Source organism: Colossoma macropomum, unplaced genomic scaffold (assembly GCF_904425465.1).
Source record: "Colossoma macropomum unplaced genomic scaffold, Colossoma_macropomum, whole genome shotgun sequence".
NCBI classification, from domain to species: domain Eukaryota; kingdom Metazoa; phylum Chordata; class Actinopteri; order Characiformes; family Serrasalmidae; genus Colossoma; species Colossoma macropomum.
Window position 1 is genome coordinate 10990936 of NW_023494794.1, and position 27535 is coordinate 11018470.

General features: G+C 38.9%; 1 protein-coding gene across 1 annotated transcript in view; it reads right to left on the reverse strand.

Annotated features, from left to right (window-relative positions):
• Positions 1-296: 296 nt before the first annotated feature.
• The window catches only part of LOC118814523 (androgen receptor-like), a 94853-nt gene continuing 67614 nt past the window's right edge, over positions 297-27535 (reverse strand). The window contains exons 3-7 of the mRNA XM_036580156.1: positions 22007-22300; positions 11804-11948; positions 6487-6617; positions 4715-4866; positions 297-986 (exon numbers count right to left, since the gene is read on the reverse strand). Coding sequence (XP_036436049.1) covers positions 828-986; positions 4715-4866; positions 6487-6617; positions 11804-11948; positions 22007-22300 — 881 coding nt within the window. The 3' untranslated portion in view covers positions 297-827. The remainder of the gene's footprint in view (positions 987-4714; positions 4867-6486; positions 6618-11803; positions 11949-22006; positions 22301-27535) is intronic.

Genomic DNA, 27535 nt, shown 5'->3' on the forward strand with positions numbered 1-27535 from the left:
TCGGACTTGAACACCACCATATGAAAAGTACAAACCCAGACACGGATATATAAAGACCATTTGATTGTCGCTCTGTTGGTTAGTGAGTAGTTTTGGAGGCCAGCTATAGCTTTACTCTGGTTTAGGTTTAGTAGAAGCAGTCTGAAGTCTTGAGCTTTATGGCAGTAGACCTTTACAAGCCAACAGAAATGCATAGAGTAAAATACGTAGATATATACGAAGTAAACATAGCAGTGCTTCTTTTTTAAGGGAAACTTCTAGTGCACATTTTGTCTTTTCAGGGCTCAAGTAAAAACTCTTCTTCTTCCAGGTAACATGGTGTAGCTCTTCAGACTCTTCAGGAATAAATGCTAGAGAAAAAAAGAGAGAGAAGGAGAGAGAGAGGGAAGGAGAGAGAGAGGGAAGGAGAGAGATGTTCCACACCGCACTACCAGCGTGAGAAAATGATCTGAAATTATCTCGGAGCAGAAGATAGACTGGTGTAATGATGTAATGGTCCTCGGCAGATTTCAGAGACATTTTTCGAAAAAAGAAGAAAAGGAGGAGAGGGAGAGGGAGAGGGAGAGGGAGAGAGAGAGACAGAGAGAGAGAGAGAGAGAGGGAGAGAGAGAGAGAGAGAAAAAGAGAGAGAGAGAGAGAGAGAGAAGGAAAAGGAGGAAAAAAAACCCATAAAAGTAAAAATGAGTATCTTCAGGTCTTCCTGCAGAACGTTGACAGGAAGAGCGCCGTGCAGGCCGGGCTGCGGACTGGAACAAGCCAGATCAAACTGGATCGGGACTGGCAGGGGTGGGCGTGGCCACTCTGGGTGTGGAAGGCGGGGCTTGGTGTCAGTTGTGGAACAGGATTGGCTTAGCCAGGCCAGCGAGGATCTTTGGTACTTGGACTGAAATGATCTCGGCGATCATCTCGGGGAAGCTGACCTTAGTGGGCAGAGACTGAGCCTGGACGAAGAGGTCGAAGGTGAACTGGTGCAGCTTCCGCACGATCTGCAGGAGAAGAAAGACAGGAGGAGAGATGAAAAGAGGAGAGGGCAGAAAGAGGAGAGAAAGGAAGAGAGGAGGGAAGAGGAAAGGTGAGGGGAGAAGTGAGGAAAGAAAGAGGCAGAAAGAGGAGAGGAGAGATAAAGAGGGAAAGGAAAAGAGGAGAAGTTAAAGATGGAAAAATAGAGGAGAGGAAAAGGGAAAAAAGAAGAGGGAGGGAGAAAAGAGGAAATGAGAAATGAAGAGAGGAGGAGAACCAAGAGGGCAAAGGAAGAGAGAAAAGAGGAGTAGGAAGAAGAGAAAGGAGGAGAGACGCCGTAAAGACAATGTGGATCATAGGAAGAGATAAGAGGAGAGGAAAATGGAAGGAGAAAAGAAGAGGAGAAGAAAGAGAGGAAAGAGGAGAGAAGTAAGAATGAGAGGGAAAGAGGAGAAAAGATGAGAGGAGAAGAGAACAAAGGGAGAGATAAAGGGGAAAATGGAGGAAAAGGAGGAAGGAAGAACAGAAGACAGAGAGAAAAGAGAGCAAAAGATAAAAGAAGAGGAAGAGATGGGAAAACAAATGAGAAGAGAAGAAAAGAAAGAAGGAAAGGAGAAGAAAGAAGGAAAGGAAAAGAGACAAGAGAAAGAAGGAAGAATGATGATAGAAGAAAAAAGACAAAGGAGGAGGAGAGAGGAGATATTAGAGGAGAGCAAAAAGAGTGAAGGAGAAAGGAGATGTGAATCAAAGAGCAGAGGGAAGAAGAACGAAGGCGTGGAAAAAAGGGAGAAGCAAAAAAGTAGAGATGTGAACAGAAGAGAGGAAAGCAGAATGAAAGAGTAAAAAAGGAGAAAGAAGGAAAGAGACGACGTGGAAAGAAGAAAGGAAGAGTGAAAAAGGAGAAAGAAGAAAGGAAGAGTGGAAAAGAGGAAAGGAGAAAAGAGATGATGTGGACAAAAGAGAGGAAAGAAGAAAGAAAGATTGGAAAAGGAGAAAGAAGAAAGGAAGAGTGGAAAGAGGACAGGAGAAGAGAAATGTGAATAAAAGAAAGATGGAAGGAAAAAGAGAAGAGATGTGAACAGAAGAGGGGAAAGAAGAAAAGATGAGAGAATAAAGCACAAAGAAAAAGAAAAGAAAGAGTGGAAGAGATATGAACAGAAGAGAGGAAAGAAGAAAGGAAGAGAGGAAAAAAGGAAAGGGGAAAGAGACGATGTGGACAGAAGAGAGGAAAGAGGAAAGAAAGAGTGGAAAAGAGAAGAATTGTGAACAGAAGAGAGGAAAGAATGAAGAAAGGGCAGAAAAGAGAGGAGGAGAGAATAAAGGACAAAGGAAAAGAGAAAAGAAAGAGTGGAAAAGAGGAAAGGAGAAGAGAGATGTGAATAAAAGAAAGAAAGCGAGGAAAGGAAAAAAGAAGAGATGTGAACAGAAGAGGGAAAAGAAGAAAGGAAGAGAGGAAAAAGGAAAGGGGAAAAGAGACGATGTGAACAGAAGAGAGGAAAGAATGAAGAAGGAGCAGAAAAGAGAGGAGGAGAGAATAAAGGACAAAGAAATAATTAGTTACATTCACAAACCGAACTGTTTTCTGGTTGAACTCGTTCTGTGTTAAACGTGAATAAACACACTGGTGTGTCCAGTTCGAGACAGACGGTGTTGTTTTCAGCACATCTGATTGAGAATGTAGAGAAGCTGGAAGCTGATAAAGTGACAGTGATGAACTCACTGTGAAAAACATTTTTCAGTTAAGAGTTTTAGAGTTAAAATCACCGTAGAAGAGCTTATTAAAGCAATAAGCCAGTTACTGTGATTTTACCACGGGGAAGGGTGTTGTTAGGCAGGTTCTGTCGTATAACAATGAACATATGACAACACAGCACTGTTTTTTTTTATTTATTTATTTATTTATTTTAATTTTTACCCGATTTTTCTTCCCAATTTAGTCGTCTCCAATTCCACCCGCTAGTTAAGACTCCCCCAGTCACACGATGCTATCAACGCTAGGAGGGTGAAGGCTAACACAGGCTTCCTCCGAGACCTGTGAAGCCAACCACCGCATCTTTTCGAGCTGGACAGCCGAACGCGCTCGGAGGAAAGCGCCAACCGCCAGATCTGTTACGTCAGCTAACAGACGCCTGTGCTGACTAGCATCGCGCTGAGTGAGTGATGGGGGGAGAAGGAGGGGCCATCCTACCCACCCAGAGAGAGCGAGGCCAATTGTGCTCTCTCGGACTCCCGGCTACAGACGGCTGTAGCATCACCAGGGATCGAACTCGCAATCTCCTGATGATCGGGCCAACGCTTAGACGGTTACACCACTTGGGAGCCCACACAGCACTGTTTAATGCAGAAACTTTCGCTGACTTTATAAGTACTTTTTGGTCACCAAATCACCACCGTGAGTCTTATTTAGCACCAGTCCAGCGGCGCCCTCTTCTCACACTGGGGCTGAATCTCAAACAGCTCCCTGCTCCCTACATAGTGCACTAAGTAGAGGTTTAAATACTGGATCCTGCAGCCCAACAGAGCAAAATACAGCTAAGAAACAGTCATTTGGGACTCAGACACATCCACACTCGATACATGATGCACTGTTTGGCTGTAGAGGCTAGAATTTCTACACTTTCATATCTAGAACACTATTTAGGGAGTACGGAGCCGTTTGGGATTCAGCCTGGGTTTGACGCAACTTCTGACTGAAACCCGGATATGTGAAGTGTGTAAAACATTCACGTGACATTTTTAGACTTTTATACTGCAGTTTTACAGTAAATCATACTGTAAGTTGTTGTTTTTCTGATGGCTGTTCTGGCATCATTTTTCAGGAGATACACTATATAGACAAAAGTATTGGGACACCTACACATTACATTCTTTTAAGAATCCATAGGCATTAATATGGAGTTGGTCCCCCTTTGCAGCTCTAACAGCTTCCACTCTTCTGGGAAGCTTCTACAGATGTTGGAGAGAGTCTGTGGGAATTTCTGCCCATTCATCCAGAAGAGCACTTGTGAGGTCAGACACTGATGCTGGACGAGAGGGTCTGGCTCACAATCTCCGTTCTAGTTCATCCCAACGGTGTTGATGGGGTTGAGGTCAGGACTCTGTGAGGGCCAGTCAAGTTCTTCCACACCAAACTCACCCAGTCAGGCCTTTATGGAGCTGCTTTGTGCACTGGGGCTCAGTCATGCTGGAACAGGAAAGGTTCTTCCCCAAACTGTTCCACAAAGTTGGAAGTGTACAACTGTCTAAAATGTCTTGGTGCTGAAGCATTAAGGTTTCCCTTCACTGGAACTAAGGGTTCTAGATCAACCCCTGAAAAACAGCCCCATATCATCATCCCTCCTCCACCAAACTTTACAGCTGGCACAGTGCAGTCAGGCGGGTAACGTTCTCCTGGCATTCGCCAAACCCAGACTCGTCCATCAGACTGACAGATCACTCCACAGACTACGTTTCCACTGCTCCAGAGTCCAGTGGCGGCGCTTTACTCAACTCCATTTGTCATTCCACCCTTCGTTTCATCAATTTCCAGTCAAAAACAGCCATAAAACACAAGTTCAAACTTCATTTTTCAGGGGACATTTGTTAGGAGATCAGATATATATATATATATATATATATATATATATATATATATATATGTATATATACACACATCATCTACTTGTATGAAAAAGGAAAACGTCAAAGGAACATAAGGGGAACATAAGGGGGGTCTCTGAGTTTTGCACAGTGCTGTGTGTGTAATGATCCTCACCGGCTGCAGTGAATCCATGAGTCGTGTCAGCTGGTAGAAACGCTGCGCACAGTTACTCTTCCTCCCGTAATTAATCAGACGGTCCAGCTCGTTAATGTACGTCAGACGCAGATCATCAAAATACTTCTGACTCTTCAGGCCTTCTACAGGAACTAGAGAGAGAGAGAGAGAGAGAGAGAGGGGGAGAGAGAGAGAGAGAGAGAGGAGAAAGAGAGGAGGAGAGTGAGGAGAGAAGGAAGTTATATACACTTATATTTTGAAATGGGCAAATATACAGTTTGTCCTTGTTGGTTATTTTGTGCCTGCCGCATTTATTAGCTACTCATTAAACAAAACAAGTTCCGATTCGGTTAAGAAGTGGATAAATTGTGTGGAAAGTGCAGGTTCTAAACTTTAAATCCATATTTCGTTTGTATTTGTGAATAGGAGATATTTTATTATGATTTGAATTTGCACGTCATCCTGTAATTATGTAAGTAAAGAGGAATTCAAAATGTCAGTATAGTTCAGTTCAGTTCATTCAGATGTAAACAGAGGTGTTCAGAGTGGTTTGGTATAAAATGCTCTGGTTGAGGTTCAGATGGATGTCACAGCTTTATCAAATGATGACAAGCTGTCCTGGTCCAATAGCAGCATACAGCCCCAAACCGTGATACTGCCACCATCATGTTTCACTGCTAGAACGAGTTTCTGTTGCTGGAATGCAGCGTTTTGTTTTGCCAAACATAACATTTCTCATTTGAGCCATAAAGATCCCTGGCAGAAAGATATTATATGAAATGGTTATGAATACGCTGCCTGATGGCCGAGACATTGTTTTATGATAAAGCTTCTTCTGCTTTAACCATTTATTGTAGAGTAAAGTTTTAGGGTTGTTGTCTTTCAGCAGGACACACCTTCTTTTAAAGTTCAGTCCATAGATGGATGTCATAGCTCCATCAAATGATGACAAGCTGTCCTGGTCCAAGTATAGCATATAGCCTCAGTTTTATCATTATTTTAGCATTATTTGAATTACATATTGACGCTGTCCAAGGGAAAAAAACCTTTACAGGGGAAGGCAAGAATATTCCCAGCTTTTAATGCAAGTTAATGCAAAAAGGTTTTATTCCAAGTCATTTTGGAGCATTCCTATTGGTCCGTTCATTCTAATGTTTTCAGACAATGTAAACAACAGCTGCCGTGTTCACATGATGAAAAAAAAAAATTGACAAAAATGGAGATTTTTTTTTTCAGACAGTGATGATATAGACTTGCTGTTGTTGATGAGACAAAGGAGAATTCCTTTGATTTTCTCTATACTTTCTCCATAATGAAGTCTATGATGTGATCAAAGTCATCCAACAAAGTCAGTTGGTCTAAAATATATTTTAATCAATTTATTTTAATGTATTAATGATGGAGGGATACATGAAGAGTGTTCCAAGGCAAAATAGTCCCAAAAGAAAACTTGTTTCATCAGATTTTCCACTATTTTCCCATCATCAACATTCCATATAAACACTCAGAAGACTTGTGTAGGTTCACTGGTGGTTCTGGATAGTAAATAAAATGCCTATATCTGTGTTGTAGTCATGGCGACCCCTGGTTCCTATCACCACCACTGTAAAGACATCTGAACCACTTCACACCAAACCACTCTGAATCACTCTGATTACATCTCACACACTAAATTATGGAGAAACTTTGAAATGTAGGTGTACTTTCCCTCTGAATAGTGCAGGACAATAACAGTGCTGAGTGACAGCTGGTAATGGTGAGTGGAGACTCACTGATGCTGAAGAGCAGGAGGGCCTTCATGCAGAGGAACTCCTCCTGAGTGATCTGCAGCAGCACGAACTCCTGAGACAGGTGCTTCATCTGCATACAGTGCTCGTACATGCTGGAGATGTGCATCCTCCGACTGAGAGACACAGAGAACGTCGAAAATATTAATAATAATAGTAATAATAATGTGCTTTGAAGACAGCTAGTAAAGCCTAACAGTAATAGAAGAAATTATGAGTAATAAAATCACATAAAACAATGACGGTTCAAAAGATAAACACAGAACAGATGCTTAATTAAACAACTACGTTTTCAGATGTTTATGAAAAGTGAGCTCTGAGCTTGACTGTCTAATAAAAGCTGGACTGAGCTCCACAGTTTAGAAGCAGAATAACAGAAAGAGTCTCTTTATGTTTTCTGTATTTTACGGTAGATGTTCTGTATTTTTACAGAAGGTCAGTTCTGCAGCTGTAATATCATAAACAGACGGACATCCAGGAGCATTTTAGGTCATTTAGAGCTTTAAAAACCAGCAGCAGAGCTTTAAAATCTCTCCTAAAAGATCCAGGCGGCTTCTAAACATGAGTAATATGAGCTCTCAGTGGCAATAATTAATGCCAGGTTATATTAACCCTGTGCTATAAAACAAACTGTAGAAATAATCCTAGATTATATTAATTATAATCCTTAGAAATAACACCAGATTATATTAATCTTGTGCTATCAAATGAACTGTACAAGTAACACCGAGATACATTATACCATTTATACCATACTATAAAAAAAACATAGACATCACCCCAGGTTATATTAATCCCATGCTATAAAATGAACCATACACATTTGTTCCATGTTATTAAACAAACTGTAGAAATAATCCCAGTTTATATTAATCTAAGATACAAAACAAGCCATAGAAATAATCCCAGGTTATTTTAATCCTGTAGTATAAAACAAGCCATAGCAATAATCCCAAATTATATTAATACCGTGCTATAAAACAAACCATAGAAATAATCCCAGATTATATCAATTCCAATCCTTAAAAAGAACACCAGATTATGTTAATCCAATGCTAAGAAAGAAACCATAGAAATAACCCCAGATTGTATTAATATCATGCTATAAAATGAACCATATACATTTGTCCCATGCTATTAATCTTGTGCTATAAAACAAACTGTAGATATAATCCCAGGTTATACTAATCTTGTGCTATAAAACAAACTGTAGATATAATCCCAGGTTATATTAATCTTGTACTATAAAACAAACTCTAGAAATAATCCTAGGTTATTTTAACCCTGTGCTATAAAATATACCATAGAAATAATCAGAAATTATATTAATCCCGTGCTATAAAACAAACTGTAGAAATAATCCCAGGTTATTTTAATCTTGTGCTATAAAACAAACAATGGAAATAACCCCAAATTATATTAATGCTGTGCTATAAAGAAAACCATAGAAATAATCCCTGTATAGTGCTTTAGGTGCGACCTTCCGTGTTCACAGGTCAGTATCTGCAGATCTAAGATCATAAACAGAGGTGGCTTCTAAACGTGAGTAATACGAGCTCTCAGTGGCAAATTGGATTTTTTTTGCCAAACTAGCCACAAAATGAAGCACTACCGGGTGAGACAGACACGCTAGCGAGGCCCAAATGAGTCCGGCTCCTGAAATAGTGTTTTTTTTAAATCCCGCCTGCTAAACTCGACATTTTCCAAGTCCTTGTATCGGAGCACAATAGCGGAGCTTGAAGAGAGGAGCAGATGCATTTCTCCAAAAGACATCATCTCTCTCCCCGGCAGCGGCGGAAGGAGGAGGCCATTGAGAGCATGTGGGAGTGAAAAAAATCCAATCTTCTCCGGGGAATTATGTGTGTGAGAAAAAGTCCTGCACATCTCAATAAGACAACAGTAATGAAGAAATGAACCTGGACAGGACCGCGCTGGACTATTGTGCTCGGAGATAACAAGAGATGCGAGAGAGAGACAATTAGGCAGGCAGGAGAAAGAGAGGAAGTTCTAAAGATGTGGGAAAGTGTGTGTGAAAGGGAGGATGATGACTTTATAGACTGCTGAGAAGACGGAGAAGAGTAAAAAGAGCAGAACTCCCGATGGGCCGACTCGACAGAGTAACAAGATGGACGAGGAGATGGGGGGCGGGGGGAGGAAATAAACGGATGGAGAGACAGAGGTAGGAGAGGCAGGAAGGGAGATGAGCGGATGGAGAGAGATGAAAAGCGAGAGGAAAGAAAGGTTATGCGGTCATCGGGGCTAAAACAGACTTGTTTTGTCTTTTATCGTCATGGATACGAAAATATCTGCGGTAAATCCTTCATTGAAGCGATAGTTCAGCCAAAAACCCCGCAGTCCAGCCGAGATATGGAGCTCCGAGGCTAATGCAGCTAACGTGTGATTGAATTAGCCAATTAGCACCATGCTAACTGCATCACAAACCGTGTCGAGTTCTTATACAATCTCAAATAGACCCGCTTTTATGCTTTCTGACTCGGATTCTATGAAAAACGGACAAAAGTACACTGTATATTTGATTTTTTGACCTTAACGCTGCTTTAGCTGGCTGATATATACAAAAGCACCACAGCTAGAGGGCACAAGGCTAAGCGCGTTGATAATACAGTGCCAGAACTAGATCTAGCATCATTTTGCAGTCTGCAACCCGCCTAAATAAGGACTTCAGGTCTACGTCGTTGTTCTCTATGGGAAAAATGAATGGAATTTTGTTAAAAAATGCTCCTATTGCACCCCAAGGCAAACAGAAACGTCCCAAAGCTGAAAGGTTTTGTTTTATGTACATTTTCCACCCAAATGTCACTGAGTCCTGTGAATTATGAGGTCAGTAAGCGGTCAAAAACAAATATTTTTCCATGCTACAAGAAAGCTAACACTGAAATGACATCTACTGTTAAAGATTAACACGTTATACAGCAGCAGCTGCTCAGACTGTAGACTAAACCTGCCAAACGCCTCTAAACTACCACACTGGAGCAGCAGTACTAGGTTGCATTTAGCATCTATGTACAAATATTCAACTAGTCAACAAGTGTAACTGTAGTTATTAACAATGTTTGTCATTTTAGTGCCATCCAAATTCACAAAGTCAGGAATATTAATGCCAGGTTATATTAACCCTTTGCTTTAAAACAAACTGTAGACATAATCCCAGATTATATTCATTCCAATCCTTTTATTAAGCTTGTGCTATTAAATGAACTCCACAGGTAACCCCAAATTACATTAATCTCAAACTATAAAACAAACCATAGAAGTCGCCCCAGGTTATATTAATCCCAGGCTATAAAATGAACACATTTGTTCCATGATATTAAACAAACTGTAGAAATAATCCCAGGCTATATTAATCTGTGCTATAATACAAGCCATAGAAATAATCCCAAATTATATTAATCCTGTGCTATAAAACAAACCATGGAAATAATCCCAGGTTATATTAATTCCAATCCTTAGAAATAACACCCTGATTATATCTTGTGCTATACAATGAACTGTAAAGGTAACCCCAATTTACATTAATCCCATACTATAAAACAAACCATAGAAATCACCCCAGGTGATATTAATTTCATGCTATAAAACAGAAATGACCCCAGATTATATTAATCCTGTGCTAAGAATCAAACCATAGGAATAACCCAAGGTTATATTAATCCCATAGTATAAAATGAACCATACACATTTGTCCCATGCTATTAAACAAACTGTAGAAATAATCTGAAATAACTGCAGATAACATTTATCCTGTGCTATTAAACAAACTGTAGAAATAATCCCAGATTACATTAATACATTAATGTAATCTCATATTACATCAAGACATTAATGTAATCCCAGATTACATTAATACTGTGCTACATAACTGATTATATTAAAAATGTGCTATAAAACAAGCTGTTGAAATAATCCCAGATTATATTAATTCCAAATCTTAGATATAACACTAGATTATATTAATCTTGTGCTATAAAATGAACTGTACAAGTAACCCCAGGCTACATTAATTCAATATTACAAAACAAACTGTAGAAAAGACCCCAGGTTATATTAATCCCATGATCTAAAAACTAAAATAATCCCAGATTACATTGATCCTGTGCTATAAAACAAGGTATAAAAATAATCCCAGGTTAAATGAATCCTGTGCTATAAGGATTATATGTGCGAGTGGATCAGACACAGCTGTGCTGCTGGAGTTTTTAAACACTGCGTCCACTCACTGTCCACTCTATTAGACACTCCTACCTTGTCAGTCCACCTTGTAGATGTAAAGTCAGAGACGATAGCTCATCTGCTGCTGCACAGTTTGTGTCGGTCATCCTCTAGTCCTTCATCAGTGGTCACAGGACGCTGCCCACAGGACGCTGTTGGCTGGACACTAAAACACCACCACCACGTCAGTGTTACTGCAGTGCTGAGTATGACCTACCACCCAAATAATACCTGCTCTGTGGGGGTCCTGTGGGGTCCTGACCACTGAAGAACACGGTAACAAAGTATGCAGAGAAACAGATGGACTACAGTCTGTAACCGCAGAACTACAAAGTGGACCTATATAGTCAGTGGAGCTGATAAAGTGGACAGTGAGTGTAGAAACAAGGAGGTGGTTTTAATGAAGTGGTGTTGCCATATGGCAACAATGACTTTTATTTTAGTTTTTTGTGTGTAAAATTTTTTAAAATAAATTTTATTTTTTTACCTACAATAAAAGCACAAACACAGTCTGTAGGAGGTCATTATTTCTTTGTTTTTATGAACACGTTTAGATTCTACAGCTATAGTTATGAAAATAAAGTATAACATGCGTCAGTCTGTAATGCACACAGTGGGGCTTTCAAAACTCTTTTTAGTTCCAGTGAAATGTTTTAATGACTCATTATTTTCACCCCTTTCTGAATCATAAACGACAGTTATGCAAATCTTTCATTGCCAGATTAATAATTAGATCTATGTCCAATAGCAGCTACCCCCACTGTACGCACTGCACCCTGCGGGTCTGTTGCTGCAGGGTGTTCTCCTGCCTGTCTGAGTTGAGAGAGACACACAGACAGAGAGAGAGAGAGAGAGAGAGAGAGAGAGAGAGAGAGAGAGAGAGAGAGAGAGACAGAGACAGAGAGAGAGAGACAGAGAGACAGAGACACACAGAGAGAGAGACAGAGAGAGAGAGAGAGAGAGAGAGAGAGAGAGAGAGAGAGACAGACAGAGAGACAGAGACACAGAGATACAGAGAGAGAGAGGGTGGTGGGGGGGGTGTAGGGATGAAAATAGAAAGAGAACTGACTCGTTGAAGACGAGGTCCGGAGCGAAGTACAGCATCCGAGCGTTTACGTTCTTATATGACCTCCAGCCGAGAGCAAAGACCATCACACCCATCCACGCATGCTGAATCATCGTCATCTGATCGTCCACATGGAGATTACGGAAACCTGAGAGAGAGAGAGAGAGACAGAAAGAGAGAGGGGGAGAGGGAGAGAGAGAAAGAGAGGGGAGAGGGAGAGAGAGAGAGGGGAGAGACAGTAGAAAGAGAAAGACAGAAAAAGAGAAAGGAAGGAGAGAGAGAGAAGAAAAAAGAGTGGGGAGAGAGAGAGAGGAGATGGAGAGAGAAAAAGGAGAAAGACAGAGAGGAAAGAGGGAGAGAGAAGAGGCAGAGAATGAGAGGAAGAGAAAGAGAGAGGAAAGAAAGTGAGAGTGGAAAGAAAGACAGGGAAGAGACAGTAAGAGAAGGAGAGGCAGAGACGGTGACAGAGAGAGGTAAAATGAGAGGAAGGAAGGCAGTAAAAGAAAGAAAGAAAGGAAGAAAGAAACGAAGTGAACGAGAGAGGAAAGAGAGTGACAGAGTGATAGGAAACAAACAGAGAGAGAGAAAAAAGGAGAAAGATAAAGAGGAAAGAGAGAGAGAGAAAAGAGAGCGAGGAAAGAAAGTAGGGGAGACAGAGAGTCAGAGAAGGAAGAGTGTGGAAGGAAGGCAGTAAAAGAAAGAAAGAAAGAAAGAAAAGAAAGAACGAGAGAGGAAAGAGTGACAGAGTGATAGGAAACAGAAAAAGAAATCAGCAAGAGAGGAGAGAAAATGAAAGTAGAGAAAAAGAAAGGAGAAAGACAGGAGCAAGAAAGAAAGAGAGTAAGAGAAGATGCAGAGGGGCAAAGAGAGAAAAAGAAAGTGAGGAAAGACAGAGAAAAAGAATGAAAAAGAAAGGAGAGAGAAGACAGAGCGAGAGAAAAGAGGAAGAAAGACAGAAAAGATCTCATTAATACTGTGTAAACAGCCTCATTACAGCCAGATAAACATCTCCTTACACAACATCCGTCACTCTAACGTGAAGCGACTGAGTGATAAAATAAAGGAGTGAAGAGCTTCTTCTTCTTCTTCTCTGCTGCTGTTTCTCTATTAGAGTGTCCAGTGATGATCTGAAGGCATGAAGCCGATGCTGAGCTGCCAGAACGACATGAAGAACTTAGAAAAAACAAGTAACCGAATTTAAACTTCAATCAAAACCGACGCTGTCAAAGTACCGACGCCAGAACAAGCACAGTAAATCCAGCCTGTTCTGGTTCCCTGTGAAGGTCAAGCGTCTGAACAGGCTGTAGATGGTGGGGAACCCTTTCAAGGGAAAGTCTGGTGAGAAATCAAATGTCCTTACACTTACAAAAAGATGGCTCTTCAAGGGTTCTTTAGTAAAGAGAATGGTTCTATTTAGAACCACGAGTTCTATACTGAACCTTTTTCATATTTAAATGATTCTTTGCATAGTGAAAGCGTTCTTCAGCTTGATGGAGAATGTGTTGTATATGGTTCTATGTGTCGTACATGGTTCTATGTATGTACCAAAAAGCTTGACATTGTAACAATAGCAGAACCATTTTTGGTGCCATACAGAACCATTTACAACACATTCTCCGTCACTCTGAAGAACGATTTCACCATGGAAAGAATCATTTAAGTATGAAAATGGTTCTATACGGAACTTAAGGTTCTAAATGGAATGGTTCCTTTTACTAAAGAACCCTCGAAGAACCACCCCACCCAAAACCATCAAATAAATATATATTCAAATACAGTCAATCAGTTTTGCTTTAAATTTAGCAGTGGAGTTATGATGCTAATGTTGCTAACAAGTAATGGAAGCCTATGGCCACCAATTAGCATGGCGCTGACGACATATTCATATTAAGATATGCTTGCCTTGAACTGTATGGAGTTGTTGAAGGGCCAAATTCATTGAAAACAAATTTTGACTTTTTCAAAACAAATAAAAGCCCATTTTGCATATGCATACTTTTTTGCGATGTCACAAAAGCTCATTTACATATGTTACATCTATTCAGCCCTACAGCAGTTTAGCCCCGCCCATTTATGCTTGAGCTGTTTCACCCTGGACTGCATTATGAATGAAGCACAAAGCAGGGCGGCCAATCAGAATAGATGTCATTTACATGCAGTCATATGCAAAAGTTTTGGCACCTCTAATACATTTTTTTGCGGGTTCTAATTGCAAATAAGTTGCATATATTTTTCTTTTAGTGCATGGATTCCATTTATTTGGTGAATTTAATGTGACGGACAAAATAATATAAAAAAAAATAAATCATGTTTTATAATTATTGTTTTCATGCAATCTTCCTCTGATTATCATCCATCATGCTGCCTCCATGGCAACATATGCAGTGGTCGCGTACCGATATGAGGCGCGGAACCTTTTTTTTAACCCCAACTTGTATATGCAGCACTCTTAAAAATGGTTCTTCAAGGGTTCTTTAGTAAAGACAATGGTTCGTTATAGAACCATGAACACTCAAACACTAAAAGGGTTCTTTGTATTGTGAAATGGTTCTGCAGATTCTATAACAAATGTGTTATATATGGTTCTATATATGGTGCACTGTGAAAGGGTTGGAGAATTGATAGAGTGTGTGTTATGTATGGTTCTATATTGAACCTCTTTGAAAAGGGTTCTTTATAGCACCAAAAAGGGTTCTGCTATTGTTACAACGTCAAGCTTGTAACAGGTGAAGAACCCTTTTTGGTGCTATCTACAACACATTCTCCATCAATCTGAAGAATATTTTCACCATGCAAATATAAATATATATATATTTGCCCTGCCCTGCCTCAACATCAATGACTCTGTGGTTTCCACTGTGGAGTTTCACCACCGTATCCAGGGACCTGAAGTAGAAGAAGAACACAGTCTCCATCACCAAGAAAGCACGGCGAAGAACGTTCTTCCTCAGACAGCTGAAGAAACTCGACCTGCCTCAGAGTCTGATGATCCACTTGTGCGCAGCGATCATCGAGTCCATCCTCACATCATCAATAACCATCTGGTTTGGCTCCTCCAGCTCACAGGAACGAGCCAAACCCCAGTACATAATCAGGGCAGCGGAGAGGATCATCAGATGTGGCCTGCCAACACTTCAGATCATCTACAACAGCAGAGTGATTGACCACGCCGGCTCACTAACAGCTGACCCCTCTAATCCTGGACATCACCTCTTCCAGGCACGCCCTTCTGGTAGGAGATTCAGGACCATCAAAACCAGCACAGCTAGATATGACAACAGCTTTTTCCCCAGAGCTGTAGCTCATTAACCACAGTGGACGCCTCACACTTTACACTCAGACTGACCATTAAACCTCCTCACTGTATTACTGTAACTCCTCTGGAACGTCAGGCTGTTCTGGATCAATGACAAGGTTTTCAAAATGACAATTTTTAAAAATTGAATGAAAAAGGACAACATGCATTTTTATTTTAGCGTACATATTTGCGTTCATATCCATGCACATTTTATATCTTAAGTACAGTGAGAGTTATCAAAGCTTTTAATTGCCGATTTCAGCTATTAAACTGTGCTGGTCTGGTTGCGCCACCTGACTTTTCAGACTAATTTCAAGTTAAACAGGCATCGACCAGGAAACCTTGTAAAAAGCACCTTTAGAAACCTTTTCCTTGAGCTTCAGTTTATACTTATATTTTATCAAATAAACAAACATCATTATAATAATTTCACATTTTCATAGTTCTCCTGAGGTCAGAACACCTGACAGGGTAAACGGAACCGTTCTAACCATGACTCAAAAATCACATGTTTACTAACTTGTGAACGGGTCACTGACCTTGGCATTGCACCATGGTCTTCTTTATGATGCAATACCCCGGCCACTCTTTCATAAAAGCATGTCAAAATAAAAGTCCTTTGTTTTTGGTTGTGCCGCCTGACATTTGAGGAAGTAAGAACTTGCAGACAAAAATGTTTTCAGTTAGTTAAGCACGTCTAAAGTTGCCGTATTTGGTAATGTGGTTTTTATTTTAAAGTTTGCAAATGTAAAATTATGCCAAACTATTTTATTCCAAATTTTATATAACTTAATAAGCTTTTTTGATAGTTTACCTAATCAACATACTGGACTTTTGGAGGCAAAATGAAGCTAAAATGAACTTGATATAGATGCACTAAAATTGTTTCACATAAACAAGGTATTGTTGAATAAATTGATGTATGTCATGTATCTATTTAATTATTTTTGGGGGAAAATAATGGACACAAAAAACGTATGTCATGTCAATGACCCAAATAACAGATAACAGTTAATGTATGTGTACATAGACCTGCATACATACACATATATATATATATATATATATATATATATATATATATATATATATATATATATATATGCACACACACATGCCTGATTATTTGTGAGGGCTGAGCTGTGAGTTGTGAGGTTTTTCTTTTCTCAGAAAGATGTCACTGATGCGTGATTCAAACATTAGCTGCAGATTCGGGGCTTGTTGACCCGGTAGCCTCTCTTTTTCTACCCAGAATCCTTTGCCCTCTGCACTTAAGCAAATAAGCTCTTTTGAAGTAGACTGCTTTGTAATTTACCAAAAATGACCAAATCAGTTAAGAGAAATATTCCATTTCTAACTGAATTGCTGGTTTGGGGCCGGCGCTGTCAGACTGACCCCGACGCTCTTCTGTCTCCAAAACACACTTAATTTCTCTTTCATTACAAACGCAGCTCAGTAATAAATGCCAGTTCTGTGGTTAATGTTCTCCTCCTAACTGGCCATTTAACAACAAAGGGTTCTCAGATCAGAACATGTTCTGAATTCTGAATATCTGTTCATGATAAACTGTGGGCACCAAATGGTTCCATGCAGTTGAATTAACCCTGATCTGAAGATGTTTATTAATCAGAACTTGAGTTATAACTGAGTGAAACTAAATTGAAACCAAAGTGATGTTAGTATTAAAATAAAAATATATAGACAATAGTTTATTCATTAATTTGTGAATACATAAAAACATAATTTAATAGATTATTTATTAATTACTAAGATATTATGTATCTGTTTATACCAGATATACCAGGAAAAATAAATAAATCTAATAAAAAATAAATAATGTAAAATGTGAAAAATCTTGCATCATTTATTAAATTTAAATTACATATACAATGTTTAGTAATTTTTTAAATTATTTTTAATCTAGTTTTTATATAGAGATTTTTTGAAAGTTTACTATTTTAATTTTTAAAAATGTAAAATAATGTAGATATGTAAAAAAATGAATTAATATTAATTTATTTAATGACATATTAAATATATATGAATGGATAAACTATTATATTGATTTAAATTGTTTTTGCTAAATTACAATCAATTATCATTTGGTGAAAAAAAACAAATAGTTCCATAACTTTTGCACAAGTCACATTTTATGTTTTATTTTTTTCGACAACATATTTAATTGTATGTTTATTAAAGATAGCTAAAACTATTATTACAATCAAACCTAGCAGTGAAAAATGTGCTTATTATCTGTAATAAAAATAAATATGAACGTTTTCAAAAACACATAAACCAAATCAAAAATATTAGCCACTGCAAAACTAATTTAAATGAAAATGAAAAAAAAAATGAAGCTAAAACTATTAATTTTCAGAAAATAAGTACAAAATTAAAAGTACTAATATACACCTAAACAAACTGAAACTAAACTGCAATCAAAAACTAAATAGAAATAAAAAACTGACATTTTCAAAACTCTAATAATCCTGATAAACAGAAAGTGTGTGTAATGTACAGTAGTGTGTTCTCTGTGGAGGACCTGTTCACTTATTTACACTATTCACTAGAAACCTGGCTGCCTTACAAATCTTTGAAATAAGAGCTCCAGTAAAATGTGATCGCAGACAAATTGCTCACTTTAGGATATCAAATCATAATTTAGGGAGTGCTGGGCAGGTGATGGTGCGGTCACAAAGGCTGATAGAGAGGTCAGCTGACATTTACTGTTGTAGTTACTCAGCCTAAACTACACTCTATAAACAATTCCTGCAGGGGTTCTTTCACATAACTCATCGAGACGGTGATGGGTCAGGCATTTCAGAGAGCCGTTCTGGTCATCGGTCATGAAGAAATGGAAAAAGTCAGACTGTGGGGTCATTCTGACCTCACTCGTGGGAAACAGTACAGTATGAATGTGGAATGTGGAGATATGAATATGCAGTGAGTCCAGAGGCTCCAGCAAGACCAACATTACTGTTTAGAATCAACATATTCAATAATATGAAACCTGCCATTCTGCAGATAATGGAATATTCATATTCTACAAGGTCACAGCTCTCAACTAATCAGCATGAAGCTTTAACATTTAAATTTACCTTTAGAAGTTTAGACGTTCTAATGAAATTAACATCCTGAATGAGGTTCTAATAAAATTAACACTCAGAATGAAATTCTCATAAATTAATATCCAGAATTAAGTTTTAATAAAAAAATATTCAAGATTCAGTTCTGATGAAATTAACACCCAGAATGAAATTCTAATAAAAGTAATATTCAGAATGATGTTTTGAAAAAATTAATATCCAGAATGAAGTTCTAATAAAATTAATATCCAGAATGAAGTTCTAATAAAATTAATTTCCATAATTAAGGTCTAATAAAATACATTTTCAGAATAAAATTCTAAGAAATTATTATCCAGAATTAAGTTCTAATGAATTAATGTCCATAATTAATTTCTAATAAAATTAATTTTCAGAATCAAGTTCTAAAAAATTATCATACAGAATGAAATTATAATAAAATTAATATCCAGAATGAAGTTCTAATAAGATTAATTTCCATAATTAATTTCTAATAAAATTAATTTTCAGAATCAAGTTCTAAAAAATGATCATACAGAATGAAATTATAATAAAATTAATATCCAGAATGAAGTTAAGTTAATATTCAGAGTGAAGGTCTAAGACAATTAATGTCAAAAATTACTTTTTAATGAAATTAACATCCAGAATTAAGTTATAATAAAATTAATATCTCAAATTAAGTTATATTAAAAATTAATATCCAGAATAAAGTTCTAATAAAAATAATATTCAGAGTGCACTTCTAATAATATTAACATCCAAAATGAAATTATAATAAAATTAATATCCTGAAAGAAGTTCTGATAAAATTAACAGCCAAAATTAAATTATTTTAAAATTACCATCCAGAATGAAATTTTAATAAAATTGACATCATAATGAAGTTCTGATTAAATTAATATTCAATGTATTAAATTAAAAAGCAAAAAATAAAAAATATTTAATATTACTGTTAATACATGTTATTGTTAATAATGCTCTCACCCTCTCTCCCTCTGCCCCCCCCCACCCCCACACCCCCCACACCCCACACCTCCTTTCCTCTCTCAGCGTTTGATGATTGTCCACTAGCCTCATTAGCATTTAGCTCCTGTCCAAATTTGTTTTTAGTGGAGCGGCTCATGGAGCTTTAGAGCCGTTCAGATGTGGAGGAGCTCACGTCAGATCAGCTCTACCAGACAAACAGAGCCACAGCAGTGCTGCATCAGAACCAGCGTCTGCTCCAGACACAAAACAGCAAACAATCCCGCGGAGCCGGCCCGCGGCTCACGGCCCTGCAGCGGTCAGTTTACAGTCCAAACAATTTCAACATGACCTCGTCAACAAGAATATACACTATGTGACCAAATGTATGTGGACACCTATGTATCACACCCATACGAGCTTGTTGGACGTCCTATTCCAAAACCATAGGCATTAATATGGAGTTGGTCCCCCTTTGCAGCTCTAACAGCTTCCACTCTTCTGGGAAGCTTCTACAGATGTTGGAGAGAGTCTGTGGGAATTTCTGCCCATTCATCCAGAAGAGCACTTGTGAGGTCAGACACTGATGCTGGACGAGAGGGTCTGGCTCACAATCTCCGTTCTAGTTCATCCCAAAGGTGTTGGATGGGGTTGAGGTCAGGGCTCTGCGAGGGCCAGTCAAGTTCTTCCACACCAAACTCACCCAGTCAGGCCTTTATGGAGCTGCTTTGTGCACTGGGGCTCAGTCATGCTGGAACAGGAAAAGGTTCTTCCCCAAACTGTTCCCAAAAAGTTGGAAGTGTACAATTGTCCAAAATGTCTTGGTGCTGAAACATTAAGGTTCCCCTTCACTGGAACTAAGGGTTCTAGACCAACCCCTGAAAACAACCCCATATCATCATCCCTCCTCCACCAAACTTTACAGCTGGCACAGTGCAGTCAGGCAGGTAACGTTCTCCAAACCCAGACTCGTCCATCAGACTGACAGATAGAGAAGTGTGATTGGTCACTCCACAGAATACGTTTCCACTGCTCCAGAGTCCAGTGGAGGCACTTTACTCCACTCCATCTGACGCTTGGCTTTGTGCATAGTGATCTTAGTCTTGTGTGCAGCTGCTCAGCCATGGAAACCCATTTCGTGAAGCTCCTAATGTGCAGTTCTGGTGCTGATGCTGCTTCCAGAGGCAGTTTGGAGCTCTTTAGTGATGATTCAACAGAGGATAAATACAGTGAGCTTCAGCACTCGGTGGTGAGTTTGTGTGGTCTGCCGCTTCAAGGCTGAGCTGTTGTTGCTACTAGACGCTACCATTTCTCAATAACAGCACTTACAGTCGTCTGGGGCAGAACTAGCAGGACAGAAATCTTACAAACTGACTGTGTCAGAGGTGGCGTCCTATGACGGTGCCATGTTTAAAGTCACTGAGCTCATCTGTTCAACCCTCTACGGCCAGTGTTTGTCTATGTAGACTGCAAGGCTGTATGCTTACTCTGATCCACCTGTTAGTAACATTTACTATTCATCCTACAGCAGTTTAGCTCCACCCATTCACATCCAGATTACTTTTTGAACGAGGCACAGCCAATCACAACTGAGCTTATTTACATATTTCAGTCTTAAAGGCACAGTAAGAAAAAAAAAACAGCCTGTTTAATTCTGGGGGATAAAGCAAAGCTTGAAAATATTCCTGTACAAAGATGAATTATGACTGTTTTTGACACAGATGTTATGAATGGGCTTAGATAAATTAAGAGAAGTAAGAAACATATAAAACACTGGGGAGGTAAATAAACTGTTTTCTGAAACAAAATGGTAGATTATAGGCTACTTAAGTGACTGTGTTCTTTGAGGATTACATATATATCCCATTAAAATCAGCTATTTAAACAAGGTGTGATGTAGAACTACAGAGAAGGTGAGCAGCTGGTATTGTGCGTCAGTCACTGTTCTCATGTTAAGTGATATTGGCAAGTGGGGCAATAGATGGAAGTATGTCAAACAAAGTTGACAAATTTGTGCAGTATAAATAGAGTGAGCTTTGACACGCATATTAATGAGCAGAGAAAAAAAAAGGTTCAGAAATCAAGACGGCAGCTTCCTAGAAGAATCTGAGCAACTTTAACAGGAAAATGAAACTTTCTGAAACTGATTTTTAAATTGTGTAAAAGGAGATTTTCTAAAAAATTAGGAGACTAAATAAGGCTCAGATCCCGAGCTTTAATGCCTGCATACACTCCTTCCATTTGTCTGTTTAGTAGTGAGAGTATAGCTTAAAATACTGGAGGTACAAAAATGAGAAGGAACAAAATAAACACAGTAATATCACAGTAATGTATTTAACTGATAAGCTTGTTGTTGGTGGTTGGTATAGTGTAGTGGGTAATACCTCTACCTCCTACGCTGTGGACTGGGGTTCAATCCCCTGTCTGGGCAAACAACCCTATACTATACCAATAAGAGTCCTTGGGCAAGACTCCTAACACCACCTTCACCTACCTGTATAAAAATGATCGAACTGTAAGCCGCTCTGGATAAGAGCATCAGCTAAATACCGTAAATGTAAATGTTGTTGCTTCTAACCCAAACTGGGTAAAGAGAGATGCGATCATCCTTTAATTTTCTCTGCCTCAGTCAATTTCCTGTCACTTGTGATACCATGTGGCTGAAAAACTGTGCAGCAATAGATGGGCTACAGGCAATTATTGTACATCTATATAGTGGATCTATGTGTTTTTGTACGTGTTTCTGATAAAATGGCCAATGAACATAACTCCAAGGTAGGTGTTTCTGATAAAGTGGCCACACAGAGTATATCACTTGGTAACTTGGTCTATTCCACACCTGGTTACCCAACTCACCTGGTAGTCCTTTGGCCCATTTGACCACCTTGACGAGCTGCCTCTCTCCCAGCTCATTGAGGCTGGTCAGCAGAGCTGCGGCGGAGTCAGGCTGACCGTGGTCGTGTCCGGCATTGACCACCTCAGGCTCGATGGCCTCCAGGATGCTCAGAAACACGTGCTGGGAGTGGAAGGTCAGGCCCAGTTTGGGTGATGGAGGGGTCACTTCAATCAGACCGGAGCCCGGAACCATGCCCAGAGATGGACCCTCCTCTTCCGGACCCTTTAGCTGCCCAATCTTCTTTAGTTTACGTGCTGCAAGGCAGAAAGTGAAATGCAGGTTTGTTTATTTGTTTGTTTATTCCACTTTTTAAGGTTAATTTTGCTGAAAAGTTCCAATGATACTTTCTTAAAAAACTCCAAAATAGTAACTTTGCATGAAAAAACAATAATAATATTCTGTGTAATGTAACAAAAAATATAATATATATATAAATAAATAATATAATATATATATATATATATATATATATATATATATATACACATTATATTTTGCTATATAAACATGTATGTTAATGAGGATGTAAAATAGTATGTAAATTATATTAGGCTACATGGATTTTACAATTATTGCAATTATTAGGGGTCCAAGCACCGAATGTACTGGTTATGATTTTAGTATTTATTACTATTTTTTAAATTTATAGATTCTTTTTCTTTTTCCTCTTCTTCTTCTTCATCTTCTTCTTCTTATTATTATTGTTATAGACACATACAGTTAAATGTACACATATAAACAGTCTCTTTACAAATTATTATGTACATTATATTAAACTAGCTGTATCTGACTACTATTGCAACTATTAGGGGTCCAAGCACGAAAAACTGTGCTGGTTATGGATGTAATGTTTATTATCAGTGGAATTATACTGATATTACAAAAAAGCTCACCCACTTTTACCTGAAGCTGTGACATTGCCAGCTAAAGCATCATTAGCCAGCTTCTAACCATTTTTTTCCACATTTTGTTTCTGATCTTTAGAACATAAAAGATAAAATGAGTCTCTAGTTCCCCCTTAATCTCTCTGACACTGTCAAAAATACATCCTTCTTTCCTGCTCTATCTTTCTCTGAACTACAAAACAGTATTTCATCGCTCTCATTCTCCACATTCATCTCGTCTTTATTGTTTTAGTCATTAGTCAGAAATCCTTTTGATCCAAAACGTTTACAGCAAAACAAAATCATCAATCTTATGGAGACAGTTCTGGACTGGAACCTGCACATATAGTGTGCAGTTAGGGTGGAGCAAAATACACTAAAGTAGAGATGGCTGAACACCGGATAGGCTGTGATGATTGTATCCAGTAACATAATAACATACATAAAATTGTAATGTATTCAGAATACAATGACAACATATCTTGGTAATACACATGGAACTTTTTACATTGAAATAATTCAATGTAAAACTTAAACTGAGATTAATAACTGATCACATTGATTTATCAGTCTATTTAGGCTTTAGCAGAGCTCAGTAACACAGATTAATAACTGATCACATTGATTTATCAGTCTACTCAGGCTTTAGCAGAGCTCAGTAACACAGATTAATAACTGATCACATTGATTTATCAGTCTACTCAGGCTTTAGCAGAGCTCAGTAACACTGAGATTGATAACTGATCATACTGATTTATCAGTCTACTCAGGCTTTAGCAGAGCTCAGTAACACTGAGATTGATAACTGATCACATTGATTTATCAGTCTACTCAGGCTTTAGCAGAGCTCAGTAACACTGAGATTGATAACTGATCACATTGATTTATCAGTCTACTCAGGCTTTAGCAGAGCTCAGTAACACTGAGATTGATAACTGATCATCACATTGATTTATCAGTCTACTCAGGCTTTAGCAGAGCTCAGTAACACTGAGATTGATAACTGATCACATTGATTTATCAGTCTACTCAGGCTTTAGCAGAGCTCAGTAACACTGAGATTAATAACTGATCATCACATTGATTTATCAGTCTACTCAGGCTTTAGCAGAGCTCAGTAACACTGAGATTGATAACTGATCATCACATTGATTTATCAGTCTACTCAGGCTTTAGTAGCTACTCCAGCACGGGTCTTATGAAGGACACATACACCTGCGCCAGGACCTCTGTAGGGAGCCCAGCACAACTTGCCATTCTTGAATATTAAGACCTGGGTTGCAGTTTCTTCAGGATGTATATAACATGTGCATCCCATGATAAATCAGATGAGACTTGGACCCTGAAGAGTTAAGAAGCTCTTACCCACTCAATGCATTGACCATTGACCAGCTCAACTCTGGTTCCCTCTTTCCTAAAGCTAAGGACCGTGTATTAATCATGGCTCTAGCTTGCAACTGCATCGACGGCAGATTGGGTGCAACCAGGCAACTGGCCCATTGTTGTGTCTGTTAAGGCCAGGTCATCAGCATATTTTACAGGACGCACTATACACAGTACTGAAACAAAGCACAAACAACAACAAGACACCACCTTGAGGCACTCCAGCAAGCACTGCCTGTGGCTGAGACCAGCAGGATCCCCACTGCCCTTCAGCACTCGGTCAGCGAGACAGCTCTTAAGTGTGTTCCACAGTGAACCTGCAATGCCAAGATCCACGATAGTAGACAAGAGCCAGCAGTGATCAACTGTATCAAATGCTTGTGTAAAGTCAATGAAGGTAGCTTAAACATCACATCTTGGAATTTCATTCACAGCACTATGCCAGCTCTGAAAAATGTAGACCAGAGTGGACACAGTAGACCTATTCTTCACAAAGCAGTGCTGTGACAATTTTATTGATTGACTGACTTTTATTGATGAGACTAAAATGTTCTGAAGTAGGCCTTCAAAGACGTTGCCAACAATGTTTAGTAATGGTATCTGGCGATAGTCCTGAGGAAAGGTACGGAGGCCTCTTCTTGGGGAGTGCATGGATTGCAGAAGCCAGCCTGCAGACATGTGTTGACAAGGTGACACCAAACTGGGGCAAGTTCCTCATAGAACTGCTTTAAAATCCAAGGCTGTATATTTTCTGGTCCTGCTGCTTTTCTACTTCTCAGTAGATGCTGTCTCAGCTTAACCTGACCAGTACTGAAATCTGGGATACAGTAGTTTGACAGTTTGTTCTCAAATTGCTCTGCAGTATGTCTGGAACAGTTTACTCCATCCCAGCCAGAGGCAAAGTATGGCTAAGTATGTCACATTTGTTTTGCTTTTCTTGGTGGTCTGAACCTTTACCTCCATCTTTAACTTTGGCTGCCTCAATCAGCTTCCTAACTGACCTATACCAGCCATGTGAACCCCTAGACGTCAATTGATTCACTTTATCTTGGTAATACTTGTTTTTTGCATGTCTTAGAAATACAGACACCTTCATCCGCAGCTTCAGCAGAGCTCAGTAACACTGAGATTAATAACTGATCATCACATTGATTTATCAGTCTACTCAGGCTTTAGCAGAGCTCAGTAACACTGAGATTAATAACTGATCATCACATTGATTTATCAGTCTACTCAGGCTTTAGCAGAGCTCAGTAAGGCTGAGATTAATAACTGATCATCACATTGATTTATCAGTCTACTCAGGCTTCAGCAGAGCTCAGTAACACTGAGATTAATAACTGATCATCACATTGATTTATCAGTCTATTCAGGCTTTAGCAGAGCTCAGTAACGCTGAGATTAATAACTGATCATCACATTGATTTATCAGTCTATTCAGGCTTTAGCAGAGCTCAGTAACACTGAGATTAATAACTGATCATCACATTGATTTATCAGTCTACTCAGGCTTCAGCAGAGCTCAGTAACACTGAGATTAATAACTGATCATCACATTGATTTATCAGTCTATTCAGGCTTTAGCAGAGCTCAGTAACACTGAGATTAATAACTGATCATCACATTGATTTATCAGTCTATTCAGGCTTTAGCAGAGCTCAGTAACACTGAGATTAATAACTGATTACATTGATTTGTCAGTCTACTCAGACTTTAGTAGACACCTCAGTGTTTGTAAGGAAGTTATTAATTGATGTCCGTCTAACAATCATGTCTGGTTCATGCTTGAAAATAATTAATAACCAAGAACTAATGGTGTTCCTTTAAAGATGGTATATGTTTTTTTTTTTAATTTAGTGGATAAGCATACCAAATGTATTCTCTTTAAAATGTAAAAAGGTTACTGTATTCTAAATTCTGCCTTCACAAAATGTAACTTGGACTGAATACTGACATTTAACTTCTGTATTTTGAATACATATTCCCAATACTTGCATTCCTATCCATCCCCACCCTGCGTACAGTACACATCTGAGCGGTGTCTGTGTCTGTGAAAGGTTTTCCTCAGGTGCGGTTAGTACCTGTCATTTCATGGTTCACCGAGATGCTTTCAGATGGTTTGCGCAGCAGAAATAAATCAGCCTGTTCAATGGTAAATAGCCAGTAACGATGAGGGAGTTCACACAGCCACGGGCTAATAACATTTACAATTTACAGCCTAACGACAGAATAAAAAGAATCCACTTTCCATCCAAATCATTAATCACCGGAGCAGCTGGTGAAAGAGAGACTTACAACAACCTCTCCTCTGACTGGCCCACGCTAACGCAGCTCGATTCCTATTGGTGGTTTTGCAATCCGTACAGAGTAAACAGGAATTTTCGGCTTTAAGAGTTCAGTTGACATTTGCAGGCTGTGAGACAGAAGCTTGACCCTTACAGATGCTGGCCAGATAAAACAAATTGGTGTGAGGAAAAAGAAGGCTGAGGAAAAAAGAGAGAGAAAAGAAAAAAACGTCTTGGTTTCTCGCCAAAACATTTCAGCTATTCTCCAGATTTGTGACAGAATCATAAAGTGGAAGGGAAAGTAGCAGTTTCCTGCTGGCCCCTTCAGAAAAGCCGCAAGACCTCACATCTGTCCAGAGCTCAAAAAGAGATGTAGTATGAATGACATCTAAAAAAACACTTTTCTCCTGACTCATCAATCCCTGCACCAGCTAGTTAAAACAAACCGACAGCTAGATCTCTTCTGATTGGCCCAAATTCCTGTCGGCAGATTCGTATTGGTGGAGTTTTGATTTTGAAATTTGTGCAAAGTGCAAACCCAAGAGTTTAGTCAACAATTATGAGATGAAAACGTAATGTTTGAGCTTAAACCTCAAACATCACTGATCCAAGACTCCACCTACAGGAATGTGGCCAATCACAGGGCAACCTCTGATTGACCCACTCTCAGGCAGGTAAGAGGTAAATAAGTAAATGCTGTACATATGGAACTTTTCAATCTCAAGCTTACAAAGTGCTTCACGATAAAATACAAATTAAGTGAAAAACAGTATAGAATGACACTAAAGTAGCTAAAGCATACAGAAACTGTAAAACACCAGAAAAACCCAATTAAAAGATGGTCCATATAATCAGAACTCGAAAAAGCTAAGAAACAAAAATGGACCTTAAGCCATCTCTTAAAAGCGGTCACTGTGTGTCAATGAGAAGACTGTTC